We start from the raw sequence: 18710 nt of genomic DNA, 5'->3' as shown, positions 1-18710 counted from the left end.
CTGGCACATTTAGCAGAACACTGACAAGCTTAAGTAGTCACTTGCAGTACTTGCCCAACCTTCTGGTGTATTTGTGCATCACACTGGGATTTTTTACCAGTACCAGGCTGACATAACAAGCATCATTTGACATTAGAGCAATACTCAAGTATGTATCAATATAAATACCCTGGTAGATTCTGTTATATTTTATGCTTTGATGCTCACATTTTGATGAGCAGCAACACACTATCTGAAAAGCACAGTTTTACTTCAGGCATAAATAATGGTGAGCTGGGCAGCCAGTATTACTGCTGGGCATATAGCAATGTTCTAATAGGCACAGTTATATTTTCAAAAATGGTGCTGCAAAAAATTACTGTTCACTCAGATTGTTATTTAAACCTACTAAGAAAACAACTGCACTGACGGTGGTCTACTTTGTTCGCTTGACACAGTAAGAGGCCAGTATAAGTAGCAGTTTTGCACCACAACCTACCCGAAATGTCACCAGTCGTCACTGCCATCATGTACACTAGACAAGAATTTTTTTAGGTAAAAGCCTTCGCTTTAAACTGAACAAGTCTATTTAATACACAGCTACAATTATGTTCTCTTACTCTGGACAACAGAGCTGTACCAGAGTTTCTTAACTGAAAACTATGTTGTTGCCCCCTAGGCTACTTACCTGAAAGGCTCAGCTCTCTTTGTTATGGTTTAATAGATGATGGCTCGAGTTAAGACATCTCTCTTTCCCTCCCTCCCTAGTTTCTTACCTGTGAAGCCTTGTCCTCTCTCTCCTTTGTCTTTTTTACCTAGAATCCATGTTCTCTCTTTCTCCTAGTCACTTGTCTGTGAAGCTTTATTCTCTTCCATCTGGTTCCTTACCTGGGATACCAGTGTTTACTCACTATGCTCCTTGAGCCCAACCTAAAAGGGTCAATACCTGGGATGGCGTGATCTCGGCCTCGTTGCATGTTGATAGCCGCTAGATCAAGTCCAATCCTCTTGAATAGTTTGAAGAGACGATCTCGCAGTTCATCCACCACCATCTGATTCTGCCTGTTCAGTTTTGCACGATTTGACATGAGGCCACGGAGGAGAGGGTCAATGCCACCTGCAAAACAAAATTATCAATAAGGATTATTACATCTGTACCGTGATTGTGACTATGTGGCTATATTGAAAGGGCAAGGAAGTTTTAAAAAATCCATCAGTTTACATAAGCAGTGGCGTATGAGAGGAAATGAAAGTTACGCTTTCTGGTTAGCTTTCACTCGTACGCAAACCATGCAAGTTCTGTTAAAGTATTTAACAGAGTCAAAAGGAGCCTTCCAATCGGATAGAGTAATTACTTTTATACTACATATGTTATTGTTTAACCACCGTGTAAATTTTGGTGCATGCCCCAGAAAGTAGTGTTTTGTTTTTGGAAAGCCAGAGAGAACGTGTATGGTTTGTGCTTGGGCTAATCCTGAGCAGTTGCAATGTTTGCATTGGACTCTATGGTACTGATCGTTTGGGGGCAGTGTGCTAGTCTTGATTTGGATTATCCCTTTTCAACTTGACACTTCAGTATATACATCCATTTGTACTTGGACCGACACATGGTTTTACCTTTTGGGTTTCTTGACTGACTGATATTGGAATATCCCTTAAATCACTGACTGATCCATTAAATTGCCCCCATAATTGCCCAGAACGCTTCACTCTCCCAGCTGAATTTGCTGCTAATCTTTTGCACATTTTGCACGTTTTTAGAAACCTTTAACCTGAATATTGTGACTTCATCTGTATTGCGACTCATCTGCATTTAAACGAAACTTCAGTTTTGTCAGCTGCCTGAAAACTGTTTCTGCTATTTTAAATACTTTCTCTCCTGCTTTGTGGGAACTGGGGAATTTTGTTTTATGTTGAGGAATTGTGTGGAGAGGGTGGGGGAATCGATCCCTGACCTGGGAGGCTGCTACTACCGGCCACCGCCATTTTTCTTCGACGGTGCGGTCTAGTTCTTTTCACCCTGACCTCATTTAAACGGGATGCTGCGCAAGCGCTCCAGACCCCGTAATTGCCCAGAGCGCTTCACTCTCCCTGCCGAATTTCCTGCTAATCTTTTGCGCATTTTGCACGTGTTTAGGAACCTTTAAACTGAATATTGTGCAGACCCCCCAGGATATAGCGGCATGGATTCGCAAATTTAGCGGCACAAAAATGGAAATTTAGCGGCACAAATATGGAAATTTAGCGGCAATTTTGCGGCATTTTATTTGGCCATTTTTCCTACAACAAACACGGATATCTTAGCTTTTTTAGTTATTTAACTACATGAAGCTATGTATATTTGGTTTAATTACAATGTAGACACTTTGTTTCCCTCGAAAAGCATTCTCTCCCTTCTTGCTGTGAGTTGTGCCGTGTTCCTTGCAGGCGTTTGCACGGCATTTGCACGGATCGGCCGATTTCGCGATTTTTTTGCAAATCGCGATAAGCTGGAGGGTCTGGCTAACAAACGTACTCGCGGCTGGAAGCAGCCCCCGACCCCCGACACCCCCCCCCCCACCCGGAACTGCAGACAAGGGATCATAAATAGTCTCGAGCCGCTGGTCCATTTTTGGTAGCAAGCAAGGACAGTGCTCCTCCCTGGCGTAGCTTGGGAAAGACACTGATAACGTTAAAGAAAGATTCGACTTCTATAACACTTTACACTGCCGTTGGAGAAAACGGCATGGGTAACCGACAAAAAAAACTGACACTATCTTACACTATCAGTGGTCACAAGTCTAGGTTCCTGTGTAGGAGTAGACCACTCAAAGCCTGGGTATCAAAGCTGTAACGTGCATGAAAAAGCAATGGTTAGTGGACTTATGAAATACCAGCATGAAGCTGCGCAATCTCTCAGGTGTAAGATGTGGCAAGTGACCGAGTGCTGCTGTAGAGTGAAGTAGGTCTAAAGTGACAACTCACAGGGCAGAAGAGAGCTGGCAGCTTAGCGTTCGAAAATGAAAGCTGAAGAAAAATTTGTAGAGCTGTTTGCAGAGAAAACAATATCTTAATGGTTTCTAATATCGATTAACTTGATCTGAAAAAATTATTGTGGTGTTAACGTGCACTCGGTTATTCCTCCAGCTCCTCTCCCTTTCTTTCCTCCTGCATACCCCCCTCCCCCTTTCGCTCTCTCACTCTCCCTCTCTCTTCCTCCCTCCTCCCTCTCTCTCTCCCTCTCCCTGTCTCTCTTCCTCCCTCCCTGTCTCTCTTTCTTTCTCTTCTCTCTCTCTCCGTTCCCCATTCAGATGTTCCTTCCTCTAGTTTCTATTCTCTCTCTTCCCCCCTCCTCCCTCTCTCTCTCGCCCTCCCTCTCCCTGTCTCTTTCTCCCTCCCTGTCTGTCTTTCTTTCTCTTCTCTCTCTCTCCGTTCCCCATTCAGATGTTCCTTCCTCTAGTTTCTATTCTCTCTCTTCCCCCCTCCTCCCTCTCTCTCTCTCCCTCTCCCTGTCTCTTTCTCCCTCCCTGTCTGTCTTTCTTTCTCTTCTCTCTCTCTCCGTTCCCCCTTCAGATGTTCTTTCCTCTAGTTTCTATTCTCTCTGTTACTCCTCCAGCTCCTCTCCACACTCCCTATCTGTCCTCCTGCAGCCCTCCCTCCCCCCCGTTCTCCCTCTCCCTCTCTCTCTCTTCCTCCCTCTCTCTATCGCCCTCTCCCTGTCTCTCTTCCTCCCTCCCTCTCTTTCTTTCTCTTCTCTCTCTCTGTTCCCCCTTCAGATGTTCCTTCAAGTTTCTATTCTCTCTGTTACTCCTCTAGCTCCCCCCTCTCTCTCTGTCCCCCCCTTCAGACGCTCCTTCCTCCATCTTCCAGCAGTCACGGGGCTGGAGCAGTCTCTAATCTGCGAGGACAGATTCCTGCCAGGGCGAGGCGCGCCTCCTGCCGAGAGAGCCCCGTAGCCCCTCTCGGAGAAGGGCCATCAACAGGTCATTGTCACGGTGGATTACGGGAGCCTTAATGAGGGGATTAGCGGGGCCCTCGAGTTTTCAGGCCGAGGGCCTCTCCTCCTGTAAACCTAAACGCCCATTTCATGCATCCGGTGCCAAACCGGGGTTGGACCAGGTAACTGTAGCCCGAGGTCTTCAGATGCGAGATGAAAAGGAGACGTTGCTGCTGACTGGCTACAAAAACGGCGGATTTCGCGGCCGTTTTTGTAAATATCGCGGCATTTGCACGGGTCGGCCGATTTCGCGATTATTTTGCAAATCGCGAAATCGCGATAAGCTGGAGGGTCTGATTGTGACTTCATCTGTATTGTGACTCATCTGCCTTTAAACAAAACGTCAGTTTTCTCAGCTGCCTGAAAACTGTTTCCGCTATTTTAAATACTTTCTCTCCTGATATTTGGGAACTGGGGAATTTTGTTTTATGTTGGGGAATTGTGTGGAGAGGGTGGGGGAATCGAACCCTGACCTGGGAGGCTGCTAGTTCAGACCTCCGCCATTTTTCTTTGACGGTGTGGTCTAGTTCTTTTCACCCTGGCCTCATTTCAAACGGGATGCTGCAAGCCCGTCTGCGCCCATCAGTGTCCCGGAGGCGACCGGCTCCCGGAATGCTGTTTGCATACCATCAGGTCAGGACAAATTTGTCTCCTACAGTAGAGATAGTCTCTACAACATTGGTATGAGTTTGAGTTGCAGGCCCCACTTTCTTGTGCAGGGGAAACATAACCACTTGTCTTGCGATCACTGTGAGTGGAGACCCCCCCTTATTTTAGGAAACACAGTACTAACCTTAACATGTGCACTTACAACACTATGCGAGATTGTGTTGGTGGTTATGTGAAGGCATTTCTATTAAATACTCACTTAGTTAAACAACACAAACTTCAAATCCATGACCTCTTAGTAGATTCTACCCCTGATTTGCTGATCCTAACGGAGACATGGCTGGCTGAAGCATTCAATCCTACGATTGCCAGGGCAGTCCCCGCTGGTTCCCTTATTCTGAGAAAAGACTGAGTCGAAGGCAGAGGAGGGGGGTAGCCTTGATTTACCGGAGTTCCTTTAACTGTGCTGTATTACCCACTCTGGAGTTAGTAGGAGCTGAGGGTGTGTGCTTTCTTCTAACTATCTTGGCACAACAGTCCATTGATGGCCTAGTTATCTATCGTCCTCCGGGGCCAGACGGAAATTTTTTAGAGTCCCTTAGCCATGCTATCTCCCCCATAGCAGCTAAATATAGCCATTGTCTAGTTCTGGGGGACTTCAACATACACATGGACAATAATTTCCGATCCAGAGTCAGTAAGGTTGTATGAATGTATGGAGATACTGAATATGGCCCTGTATGTCTATCTCCCTACCCATGAGAAGGGGCATACATTAGATCATATTTTTTCATCTAAAGAAATTGAAACTGATGCTCCCCTTCCCTTAGTCTGGTGGGACCATTGCCTGTTAGGCTTTAGAGTCTCTAGAGAGCTCGACAAGCATCTCTTTTTAGGCCAGGCCCGTGCTAACAATTACAGACGTTTTCACTTGATTTCCCCAGAAGCTATGCAGAAAGCACTTAGGGGCAGATTTATGATGACTGGCGCATCCCCAGGGATGCGCCAGTCATCCTGCGCCGCTGCTCCGCCACCCATGGTGCGCCGCATTTACAATGCGGCGCACCATGGGGCAAAAACGGCACAGATGCGTGACGCATCTGTGCCGTAAAGGTGGCGCATTGCTGGAGCTGCGTCGCAAGCGCGACGCAGCTCCAGCAAGGCTCGGGGGTGCCCCATCTACACAATGCTGCGTCAAGACCTACGCCTGCTTCAAGCAGGCGCAGGGTTTTGGCGCAGCATTGTCCTGAAAGTGACTGAGTGAAATCTTATAGATTTCACACAGCCACTTTTAGGAGGCGTTCCTGCGCAGGAACGCCCCCCCCCATGCGCAGGAACGCCTCCTATGGCGCAGGGCTTTACAACGTGACGCATCTCCTAGATGCATCACGTTGTAAATAGGGCGCATTGTTTGCGCCACCGTTGCGTCAAATAAAGTGACGCACCGGCGGCGCAAGGCCGTCATAAATCTGCCCCTTAGTCAATACCCTATCCCCCTGAGTGGTAACCTAGAGGACTATGTGCTCGCCTTAGAGCGTTGGTTTCAACTACGCGCCTAGGAAATGGCGCCCCCTACTATGAGGTCAACTAAAACTAACCAAGTCACTTCCGCCTGGTTCTCGATGGCCCTGAAGGCAAGTAAAAGTGAGTGCAAACGCCTTGAAAGGAAATGGCGGGCAAATTATAATTCCATAGACAAAGCCATTTACAAGCAGGCCTTGAGAGAGCATTACAGAAATGTTCGCGAGGGAAAGAAACTCTTCTTTTCTACTAAAATCAATGAGGCTAGTAATAAAAGCAGAGAACTTGTTAACATCGTGAAAAATGTTGCAGCTCCTAAGTCTACAAGCAGCCTGTTTACGATGACTAATGAATGGACTAACTTGTTGGCATGTTTTTTCCATGCTAAAATCAAAACTATCCAAGACTGTTTTGAAACAGAGGCGCTAGCTCTGGATGCGGCTATTGCTCTGGGGCCTGTTGCTAGGCGTTGTACTGAACCATCTTGGTCGCAGATCGCTCCTATTCCTTTGGAAACATCCCTCTCAATTATGAAGTCCCTCAAATCTGGCTCACCCTCTGGTCCCTGCCCGGCTAAAATACTATCATCGACTGCAGAGGTACTCAATCCTGCAGTAAACTTCATTCTTAATACTGCTCTTCGGGAGTGCCTTATGCCTCAGTCCTGGAAACACGCCAAAATACTCCAGCTGCTGAAAACCCATTGGCGGATCCTGCTGCAGCCTGTAATTACAGGCCTATTTCTCTACTGCCTTTCTTCTCCAAGGTTTTGGAGAATTGTGTCAATATGATTACCACAGAATACGTGGAGGCCAATCATCTACTTCATTCCAGTCAGTCTGGTTTCAGGGCTAATTTCAGCACAGAAACTGCACCACTGGAAGTTGCTGAAACTATTAAAACCCAATTGGATAAAGGAGTAAATGCGGTACCTGTGTTGTTGGACCTCTCTGCTGCCTTTGACACCGTACCCATTAATAGACTGCTCAGCAGACTGGAGGAGTGGGGTGTCGGAGGAACTGTATGGAGCTGGTTCACCTCCTTTCTTAAAAACCTTAAACAAACTATTTGGTCCCCTCCTTTCTCTGCCGATATACTGCCTATGAACGTCAGAGTTCCTCAGGGTTCACTTTTGAGCCCTACTCTGTTTAATTTGTACATGGCCCCTCTCGCACTCATAGCCGAGAAGCACAGTGCGAAAATAATTTAATATGCGGACGATACCCAACTGTTGTTCACATTTGAGAAGGGGGCCGAGTTCAATGGCAATGATATTAAAAACTGTTTATCTGAGGTTTTCTCCTGGCTCAGAACTAACCAATTGAAATGTAACTCAGATAAATCTGAGATTATTTTCTTTGGCTCTGGCCCCTGCGATGCCTTGCTTAATTGGTGGCCACAAGATATGTTCCCCCCTTCAGCACTAGTGACCACAGCTAAACATTTAGGGGTGAAACTGGATTTCACCCTCTCAATGAAGGCCCAGATACAACCAGTGGCCGGAACCTGCTTTGGGTTGTTGAGAATGCTGCAAAACTTCCTCCCCCTACTTCTTGTCTCGCATAGAAAGATGGTCGTACGGACCTTGGTGATCTCTAGGTTGGATTATGCCAATTCCCTCTACCTTTGCCTTCCTGCGTACCTGGTCGGCCGTCTTCAAGTGATCCAAAATGCTGCGGCCAGAGCCATTTTTCTGGCAGGTCCCAGGACACACACGACCCCTTTGCTGGTCTCCCTGCATTGGCTCCCGGACCAGAAACTGATCCATTTTAAATCATTGGTGCTGGTCTTTAAAGCCTTCCATAAGATTGGGACTCCTTACCTCAATGAAAGATTGCAGCATTACATTCCCCAGTGCACTCTGAGGTCTTCCGCTCAACTTCTGATCTTCACTCCCAAAGTCAGGTTGTCGAGGATCGGGAGCAGATCCTTTCAAATGGCAGCATCTCGTTTATGGAACTCTCTGCCACTAGGTCTCAGACAGGCGCAAGACCTCCTCACGTTTAGGCGGAAATTAAAGACCTGGCTGTTTCAGCTGTAAACCACGTGGATTACTTTTCGCAAGCAGAGTTTCTCTTTCTGTTAGTTGTTGCGTGGGCTTTGTTTTAGCGCCGGGACACTCCTGGGAGTAGCTGCGCACTTTATAAGTGCCATATAACATAACATAAATGCCGATTGTGAACGAATTCGCTGGCTTCCTATCAGTAATTTAACAAAAGAGATTCACTATGGCTGTAAACTAGATTATGCACATTTTTAAGCCCTTTCAGTGTAGCCAACTACATACCTTGGAAATCAGTCAATAATTATCAATGTTGAATCACCTACGAACGTACACTTGGATTTTTCCTCACTCCACTTGGCCATTTGAAAGTTTGGGTATTTGATTTCTCCTCACTGTATATAAGCTGTACAATGCAATTCCCAAGGTCAATCTTTGACACCTACTAGGTGTAAGTGTGCCTCATCCATGCTACTGACCTAAATCCGAGCTTCGGGCTGTCTGTGGAAGGATATGTTCAAAGAATAATACTGTAACAAATTGAAACTAGCATACACTGATTTTGAGCTTTCCTCAGAGGGAGGCCTATATTCTGCAATAAAGGGTCTTTGTTAGATCCTTTTACTAGGTGTTGTGTTTTTTTGCCTTCCTTTAGTAATGGTAATGCCTATGTGTGTGCAGATACCAAGGACACCCTCAGATTTTAAAAGGTGATTGAGTTTCACCCTGTCAAACAGATCTGGATTACACTCATTGTAGAACCTCTCTATACTGATATCCTTCAAAGAGCCATCTTAACCTGTGTACAGTAAATTTAGGGGGAACCATATGATTGTAAAACATGGTCATGTCATACTTGATGCAACTAATGGAAAAGGCCTACCAACAATTTCTTCAACTAAGACAGGAGGAACTCACGTACTCACATTTTGCACCTAGTCTGGCAAATCTCTATACTCGTTCCTTTGAGAATAAACATATTTTCCAGCTAGGTACCCTCTGTCTAAGTAGTTTCATGCTGTGTTGAAGCTATAGAGATGGAAGTGTAGCCATATGGGAAGCTAATGAGAAAACAACTAGCCAGCTTGTAGGCTAGATAAACCAACCAACATAACATACATTAGAAATTGCAGCTCAAATAAGTACGATTAACAGCGTACCTGGACTTGGGATTGGAGTCCAAAGAAGAGAAATTGAAAAGTAAGGTACAGTTTAGACTTACGGATAGAAACTCTCTTCTATCGACTGAAAGCTTAGATCTGATAGCGCTCTGAATAGAATTGCCAGGAGGCCAATATTATTAAATCCGAAGGAACGGCTCTGATAGCACAGACCTTAAAAAATAAGTCGGTGACCTTATCAAAAACGAAGACAAAAGGCATTACCCAATTAAAATCTTAAGTAGAGGCAAAAACAGCCTAAAATAAATAAAGAGTGCCTTAATGAAGACATCTATGAAGTCCTAAAAGGACTGGATCCAGTGTATCTACATACAACAATGAACTGAATAAAAAAAAATACTTTAGCACGAAGAAGACTGTTAAAATATGTACAATGCAGTTTATTCATCCACTCTTTGTCTTTAAAAGGATGAGAAACTTGTAGAATCAGTTGATGCATACGAAGCCTATGAAGAAGATCACACAATATGATCACGTTATGCTTCAAATCTTCCTAGAGTACAAGGACATCATCCTTGTGTCAGCTGATCTGTGTGTAAACATACACACGGTCTAGGTTTATTAACTCACAGCTGGGCCACTTCTGGGGAAAATATAAATTTACAAATTGTAGTTCTGGGGCATAATAACAAGGGAGAGGGACTTTAACCCCTTCGACGCTCATGACGAGCTGGGCTCGTCATGAAGTAGCCTCCTCGCACGCTCATGACGAGCCCAGCTCGTCATGAATAATGGGTTTTTGAAAATCCCAGCGCAGCAGCAGAATATGATGAGCTTCCATGGGGTTAATAGCCTTTTGGGAGCATGAGGGGATTGGAATTCCCTCAGGTTCCCTGAAGCCTTTGTTCACAGCCAGAGCATTGGAATGTTGGTGCTCCAGGCTTATAACAGCCATTATAAGCCCAGAGCACTCCATTGTTTTCAATGGAGCTCCCAACATTCCAATGTTCTAATATACATAATTGTATGTCCATGTGGATTAAAGTATTTAGCAATGTCAATGTCTAAAGATAGAGAGCTAATGATAGATCACCACAATACTATCTAAATGTGTACACTCATTACGAAATTAGGTACTCTTTAAAGAGATTTTCAATAAACCATATTGGAATAAACAACTATAAGAAGATGGATCAATTATATAACAGACCCTACTGAAAATAAAAAAACAATGATGATATTTTTTCTCAAAGCAGTGAGAACACAGGCTTACAGGATGACATTGATTGTAATGTGTGAATATAAGCTTATATTTAGTGGGGAATATGGACACATGTCCCTTTCACGGAGGGTATTTGTTTAAAATGGTCAATTAGAGAATTTAGGGCCTGATGTACGACCATTCTAAATTGCGAGTCGCAATTTGCTCTCGATTGCGAGTCGCAAATTAGGAGTCTCAATTTAGAATGTACTCCAGTGTCAGAGACACTGATTGCGATTCCCAATGGAGTAGCAAATTGTGAGGCTCATGAATATTAATGAGCCATTCACAATTTGCTACCCCATTGGGAATGGCTGGCCTTGCCAGGGTTGGTGGCCTGCTGGGCTCAGCAGACCTCCATGTCTGGGACTGCTTTTCAATAAGGAAGGTATTTTCTAAATGCAGCTCGCTTTCTTTAAAGGAAAATGGTATGCATTTAGAACAGAAAAATGTAAGGTATTTGTTTCATTTTTTAAAGGCAGGCAGTGGTCTCACTCGGACCACTGCCTGTCCCTAAAAAATATTTCCCCCTGCATTTGCAAAGGGGAAGGGGTCCCTAAGGGACCCCTTCCCCTTTGCAAGTGCATTACCACCCTCTTGAAGAGGGTGCTAATTTGTGAGTGTTTACGACCCCAATTGCAGTCGCAAAACATTCATATATGGCTTTGGGGTTGCTTTTAGGAAGGAAACGCCCCTTCCTAATAGCGAGTCACAAAACACGGTGAACAGCCTTTACGACGCGGCTGTTACACCGCCTTGCCGTTACAACGCGGTCTTTTCAACGCAAGTCGTTACCACGACTTGCGCTGGAGGGCGCTGCAGGACAAGGTATTTTTTAATTTACTATCCAACACCTTCCCTACTGTACGTAGGCTGGTGTTGGAATAGTAAATTAAAAAATTCCTAAGTCCGCACCCCCTCCAACGCAAGTCGTGGTAACGACTTGCGTTGAAAAAAACCGCGTTGTAACGGCACGCGTTGTAAAAGTACGCGTCGTAAAGCCGTACATCCCACAAAACACTATTTTGCGAGCCACAATTTATTTGCGAGTCGCAAAATAGTGTTTGTACATGACCCACCGTTTGGGCATGCTAAATCCTGTCGTACATCTGGCCCTTAGTCTCAGGTTTGCATAGATGTCTGTGTCGGGGTTTGTGTGCCTTTTTTTGTTTTGATGCAGATCAGATGCAATAATCATTTTTGCCATTTACAAAGCAAAGCAGAAAGGTGTTTGCGTAGTTTGTAAAAAATAAAAAAAACACAAAGCCACATTACTTTACTTTGCATTATTTTGAATCAAGTAGACATTTCATGGGGGATGTATGGCTGCTCCTATGCATCCACATATAGATTTGGAAGCAAACCAAAATCTACAATGACATATACAGAACTTAAAATTGTACTTGCTGCGGGCTTGAAGCCAGTGAAGCTCCACCAAGAGGGAGAGGAAGCAAGGTCAAGTGAGGTCAATTGTTCTACCAAAAAACAGACCTGCAGATTACTGGATGATCTGAAGTTTAGTCAACAAACCATTTGGAGGCCTTAATCTAACAAACTGCCATGTTTCTGAACCTGTGGAAGGCCGAGGGGGCACTAATGGTGCCCTCCTGTTGATCACTGCACCTTGTGGCAGGCACCTTGGGGTGCATGCCACGGGGTGCAGGGATGACCCGCACTCCCATTTTACAATGGAAGCATGTGTTCCGGTTGGTTTACGGCCAAAATGCACGCTCCCATTGTGAAATGTAGGAATGCGACCAAACGGGTGTCAGTCGGTCCCATGACCGAGACCGTGTCGGACGGAGTTATTCCGCCCAACATCGTAATGACCCCAAAGTAACATGAATTAATAAAAACAGTTCTGTCACCGTGTCTAGCATTTATTTCAAGTTCAATAAAGTCTTTTGGTAGATTCCTGATCAACCTTAGCCCCCAAAAATGCTTCATTCATATTAAGATATGAACTGGTTTTGTGGTGATCAAAACACTTTTTATATCCAGAATTAAGCATATCCGCACAAAAATCAACTAGGGTGCGGAGGAGCCTAATCTCTAAACTCATGTTCATGTCAAATGACCCACAAATAAACACAGTTTCAAATGGAACAATCTATTAGGCGATTGTGCTGCTACAACTTAAACATCTTGATTGATACCCCTTTTTCCTCCCACTTTCTCTCCTGCTGCACCGGAAGAAGTAACTTGCTCACTCACCGCTCCTCACGGTTCCGCACACTAATGAGAAAAAGTTATTTGCATTCTATTGCTGAACAAGGACAAAATAATTAGAGGGAATATTGCTTCAAATTAGACGTTATTTAGTAGTGGGGTTTTCCCTCTCTTGCTCCTTATTATTGTGATGATAGAAATGTTCATCCAATAAGTGTGACACGAAAGTTAAAATCTCAGCGTCTTTCCTCTTATATTGAGTGTTTTCAATAAACTGGTCAAGGTGAGCGAATGTGCAGTGAAGAACACTAAACTTACAAGGAGTGTGGCCACTGAGATAAATATTGAGGTGTATTTAGAAGCTGCGCCAGCCATCCATAAACATCAGCGCAAAGTCCTGAGCCAAATGTAGCCGTTTGATTTCAGAATTCAACTAAAATTGTAAAATAACCTGTGGGTGATGACGTGAGGTGTTCCTGAAACTACAGGCTCTGGTGACTTCTCGAACCTCTGAGGAAGCAAAACGGCGCCCATCATCAACTCCTGAAGTGCAGACACAACCAGACAACGACAGTGGTTCATTGGTGACTGCCCAATCAGCTGCTGAGACGTGGAGGACGCTGGGAGGATGCTGCTGAGCTGTAACAGGTGTTAAGGAGGGTTAAGGTGCCGCTCGGTATTTGTTCAAACCATAGCTGGCCGTGTTGCTCGGATAGTCGGAGAGGCTTGTTGGGTTTTTCCAGGGAGGTGTGGGGTGGCTGTGCCTGGGCCTGTCAGAACTGTATGAAAGGAGAACTGGGTGATAGGGGCCTATATCTGCAGACCGACGGCAGTGAGAAACAAGCATTTGCAATGCAAAAGGTCTCGCATTTGAGAGAGTTTAAGTTATTGGCTTTGTAAATGACAATGCCTTTTATTTATGTTTTAAAAACCAATACATAAATAAAAGGCACTGTCATTTAAAATGCCAATAGCTCAAACTCTCACAACTGCGAGACCTATTGCATTGCAAATGCTTGTTTAGCAGGGAGGTGTGTCTGAAGGGAGTTGATTGTGCAGGGAGGTTTGCCAAACTATAGGTTTGATTACACGTGGAGTTTGTGTTCACGTGGAAATCTATTGGCAAGAACTTGAGCCTGTATAGAGTTATATGAGCAGTGAACTGTGTCTTCATGGGGATGCAGCCGCATGGAGCTGTGCCCACAAACAATTGTGCCTGCAGGACACTGAATGCGCAGGTATGACTCTGCAAGGGTAGTTTTGTGGCAGGGTGCAGTTGTTTCTCAGTGAGCTCGTCTCACAGGGGGTTATGTCTGCAGAGTTGAGTGTGCAGGAAGTTGAGTGTGCAGGGAGTTAGGTGTGTGGAGAGAGCTGTCTACCTGCAGCAGTGTTTGCACCGAGTTTTGTCTGCACAGTTTCGTGTCTGTGTGACATGTCGCGCCCACACGGACCTGTCACCTCAGGGAGTTTGCATGAAGCCGCAGGATCGCCCTACCTTGCAGTCGCTGAGGTTCTGCAGCACTTCCTTCCCTCCCGAGGTCCTGATCTCGATGCCAGCGACGCCGTTGCCCGTGGCCGACTGAGGGGGCCCCGGGTCCCCTTGCCTCTTCTCCTGGGGCACCTCCGACTTGCTGGGGCTGCGGGGGCTCCTGGCACCCTTCTGCCCCACTCCCAAGGCGCCGAAGTCCAGCGTCTTGGACTCGAAGGCCCCCCCCACGCTGCTGAACATGCCCCCGTACTTCACCCGGGGCACCTGGGCAGTGGTGCCCGGCCGGGCCAGGTAGAAGGGCAGCTCCTCCTCCGGGTCCTCCTCCGGGTCCGCCGGTTCCCCGAAGCCATGCTGGGAGGGTGGGAGTCTCAGGGGACAGAGGACGGGCGAGAGGGGGAGAAGAGAGCTGGGGGCGCAGGGATGGGGCTGAAAGTGGGGAGAACTGGGAGGGAGGGGCTGGTCGGTGATGGGTGGCGGAGCCGAGAGAGGCTGCTCAGAGGGAGGGCGGAGGGGGCTCGGACTCCGAGAGGATGACAGAGCAGAGCGAGAGAGGTGCCAATGAGGCTGTGAGAGCGGGGAGTGACGAGCGCCGCACCGACAGGGACGGACGGAGGCTGGGGGGAGGAGAGAGCGGGCAGGGAGTGGAGGCTGAAGCAGAGAAGAGAGCAGGGTGGGACGGGGGCTTGAACAGAGAGGAGAGAAGAGCAAGCGGCGAGGGCGCCTGGAGGGCAGAAAAGGGAATGTGGAGGAAATTCGGATGTAGGAGGCTAGAGCTGAGAAGGGTGTAGGTAAACTCAGAAAGTGCGACGCAGGTAGGATAGGGAGCAACTAGTGGGATACTGATGAAGATGGGGTACAAGGAATGAAGAGATGCAAGTGTAGTAGGGGGAGTAGATGAAAGGAAGGCGTAGAAAGTTGAGACTGAGCGAGAGAGAAAATTAGAAACAGAAGTTTTAGAGGATGGGTGGTAGATAGTAGTGCAGACGAGAGCAGCCGGGTCACAAGAGGTCAGAGCCTGTGTTCTGTGAGGTAGTGGAGTAGGGCGTGTGGAGAGCAGCAGGGTTCCCGGAGGGCCACTTCAAAGAGATATTGGAAGTTTAATTCTGGAATATGCCGCTATGGTTGCCTCCACCTTTTATTTAATTGCTTCCTCGCGCCATATTTAAATTAGGGAGGGAGCCCACCCCTCGTATGCCTTTAATTCACCACCGCAGCCCAGGAGTTTATTCAAGTCCCCGCCGGGCCGCCGCGCTGCCTGCGACGACCCGGAAGCGGTTGGCCAGCCGGCCAATTCCATCGCGGCCCCAACCGGAAGTCCCGCCCCATCGCGGCGAGAGAGCGAGAGCTGCCCGAGGAGCCACGAAGGCTCCTGATTGAGTCCCGGTCCCGAGATGGGGGACCGGGTGAAGAGCGGCCGGGCGCATGGGGAAGGCGGGGCTCTCATGTGGTGAGAGAGCCCCGCAAAGCGCTACCGCCGCCCGAGAGCCAGAACCGCCGCCGAGCACCGCCAGAACAGGTGAGTGTGTTGAGGGAGAGGAGGGGTGAGTGGGGGTGGGGTGTACGCGTGTGTGTCTGATTGAGTGTGTCTGTGCGTGCGTCTGTCTGTCTGTGTGTGCGTGTGTCTGTTTAAGGGGGGGTTCGTGTGTGTATGCAGTGTGTGTATGTGCGCATGCGTGTGGGAGGCTTTGTTTGTGAATGGGAATGTGAGGCACGGCGACGTGCGCGCTCCCGAGGTCAAATCTCGGCAAGGGAAAGCGCGTGGAACTCTGCTGTACACATTCCCCGAAAAGTAACTACATAAGTTGTCTCGCCAGACAGCAAAGCTTCGCTTTGCTTTCGTCTAGGCGAGACCTAAAAAGTAGAATGGAGTCTGATCTTAAATAAGGGCCTTCCCTAAAGCAGTGGCGGTTGGGCTAAAGCCATCCTGCACCATGAGTGAGCGCTGGAAAGAAGAACTTTGCTGCAGCGGTGCTCTACACCATGCTCGTGTTTGGTGAGGGTATACCGTTTCCTGATCACCGGAGCCATCCATCATGCGGACCGTCATTAAAATGGAGGACATAAATTCCCAGTAGTTTTACCCTGAAAACGTTGGTAGATATGGTGGATACATGATGCAGCTTTGTCTGTATCATGGATGTGTACAGACAGGAGTGAAGTAAAGGTTCTACATATTCCACAAAGTGCACATGCTGGGTGAGGGCTGAGATGGTCCCCTGACAAACAGAGCTCACTGAACTGTGGCCACACATCAACCTGACAGGTACAATATAGGCTTGAATTCCCAGCCTCAAGTGATGCCATTTTAATTCAGAACAGAAGATTCGTTGAATTTTGTGCCCTTGGTTGGCTTTCCAACCATATACCCATAGCAAAGGTAAAGATAAATCTGAGAGCATCACTAGATAGATTTATATTTAGGGAATTCTTCTACATACTGAACTCTAATCATGGTGAAAGTTACCCCTAAAGAAGCAACCCGGGGAGGGAAAGGGGGCTGGGGGGGGGTGATCCTGCAATGAATGGGTGGAAAAGATCTGACATGCCTACAGCAAGTGACATCATGAAGGTGCATCAGAATCTTGAATGTCCCCAGACTCAAGATAATCATCAAAGCTGACTTGAAGGTGGCTGAAAGGACAAAGGCAACAGCGGTTGCACACAACATCATCCCAGAAAACTACTAGAAATGTGAGCTACAATAATTAAATTAGAGGAGACCACCTCTTTCTGGAGACAAGGGTAGAAGATGCTGCAGGTAGACCCAGAGGCAAAAGCCTCCACTTCCTCAGATTCTTGGAACGTGTAGACGGACCCATTGCTAAACATTTTCATGAGAAATGGTTGCTGGAAACTTTGAAACTGAAAGGATTATCTAAACCGTTTTGAATATGAAGGGCTCAGAGGGCCTGGTCACAAGATCGCATCAGGAATTTTGATATGGGATGCCACTATTCAGTGGCCCTTCACATCGACATGCACAATGGAAAGACATGAAAAAACAGTTTCTTCCAACCACTGCCACATCACAGCTTCTTTGAAGAGGGTAAAAAGATGTCTCCGCGAAGCAGGTAACATATATCTCCATGAACAGCGACTGATATATATGTTGTTCTTTCCCACCAAGCTGAAAGTACTCAAAGATGATTGAGTTGAATTCTTCACAACCCCAGAGTTGGGTTTTAATAGTTTGTTAAGATATCCCTCACCATCTTTGTGAAGCTGCTGACGAAGGGGGTGGTCTTGACTGACAACTCACCCATAGGAGATGTTCATATTGCGACTGGTAGAGTGGTGGTGAATGCTGATGGAACACTGCAAGTTGAAAAATAAACATGCCATATGGATGGTACCGATTTCCTGTTTTCAGTGGCCAGAGGGAAAAGAGAGCTGAATGCACCCCTCGGCTGTTTTTTAAAGACAGTGCTGGGCACCACACCAGTGCATTCTGAGGCCCCTTTCCTCCTAAGGAAGTTTTTTGGTTTTGGGTTTTTTAAATTGGAATTGGCATAAGATGCAATTTTGGAGGGTTGGTTTAAAGAGCTGGATCTGTTTGCAAACGATAATGACTGAGTCTCAAGTAATCTGAAAGATTACTGTTCCGTGAGTGGGAGGTACTATACATGATATTAGATTTACCGACAGAGGTGTACTAGTCTGTAAAAACATAAGGGAGTTGAACAGATACAGATACAAATATATTCTACCAAAAACAAGGTAGAGGAGTACAGAAACTGGTTCTATATGTACTGTTGTATGTTCTATGTGCTGTTATCTCTTACAGGTGTGGATTTCACCCTGCCTGGTTGGAGGTATTTGATTATATCATTTTTTACCTATTGTGTACATGTTTTTCACCATATTGCAGTAGCTTACATCAGATAAGGTCCTGAAGAAAGCCAGGGCAAAAGGCCCAATTTGGCTGAAACTAGTAGACCGATCACAAGCAGCGGCATATTTGGTATAAGCCGTTCCTGCATTTTTTAATAGGTTTGGAAGCAAAGCTGGAATAAAGGGGTTTGTCTGCCTTCATATCCTTTTTAAGAATCACACAACTTTTGCGCTGCACTTTTGTAACACTTTTTGTTGACTGCCTTACATATAGGATTACAGGCATTTACTATCTACACTAGTGGTCTAATAGTTTCCTGCTGTTTGCAGGGTATACCTCGCAACCCAAGGAGGCCCTTTTGTGGTCTTTGAGGTGTTGTGGCAGGAAAACTTCCAGATGATGGCACTGGCCACCAAGGGCAGTTGATGGAAATCCTAGAGCCGTTTTCCTGTTTTGTGTAAAGGGTTATATGTAATTGTTTTTGGTAGAACATATATTTTTGTCTGTGACTGTTTGTACATCGTTTGTATTTCCTCTTCTTGCAATTCCTTAGACCACCAGATTCCTAGTGTTTGTAAAGAGTATTGGATTGGGGATTGTAGCTGGTCGGTAAACTTTTCCCTGTGACCCTCGTTCTCTAGTAGAACTGTGTTTATTATTAGTTCAACAGATACGACAGCAACGCATTACTATGAGGCACTATGAACAGGCATTGGTTGTATTATCTTAACACGCCCATTTTATGGCAGGG

General features: G+C 46.3%; 1 protein-coding gene across 1 annotated transcript in view; it reads right to left on the bottom strand.

The window, feature by feature from the left end:
- The window catches only part of LOC144820204 (eosinophil peroxidase-like), a 78973-nt gene that overhangs the window by 13764 nt on the left and 46499 nt on the right, over positions 1 to 18710 (bottom strand). Inside the window, exon 10 of the mRNA XM_078677812.1 lies at positions 926 to 1096. Coding sequence (XP_078533938.1) covers positions 926 to 1096 — 171 coding nt within the window. The remainder of the gene's footprint in view (positions 1 to 925; positions 1097 to 18710) is intronic.

The sequence above is a fragment of the Lissotriton helveticus genome, chromosome 2_1 (assembly GCF_964261635.1).
Source record: "Lissotriton helveticus chromosome 2_1, aLisHel1.1, whole genome shotgun sequence".
Lineage (NCBI taxonomy): Eukaryota > Metazoa > Chordata > Amphibia > Caudata > Salamandridae > Lissotriton > Lissotriton helveticus.
The sequence above is the reverse complement of the archived record's forward strand: the minus strand, read 5'-3'. Positions and strand labels throughout refer to the sequence as shown.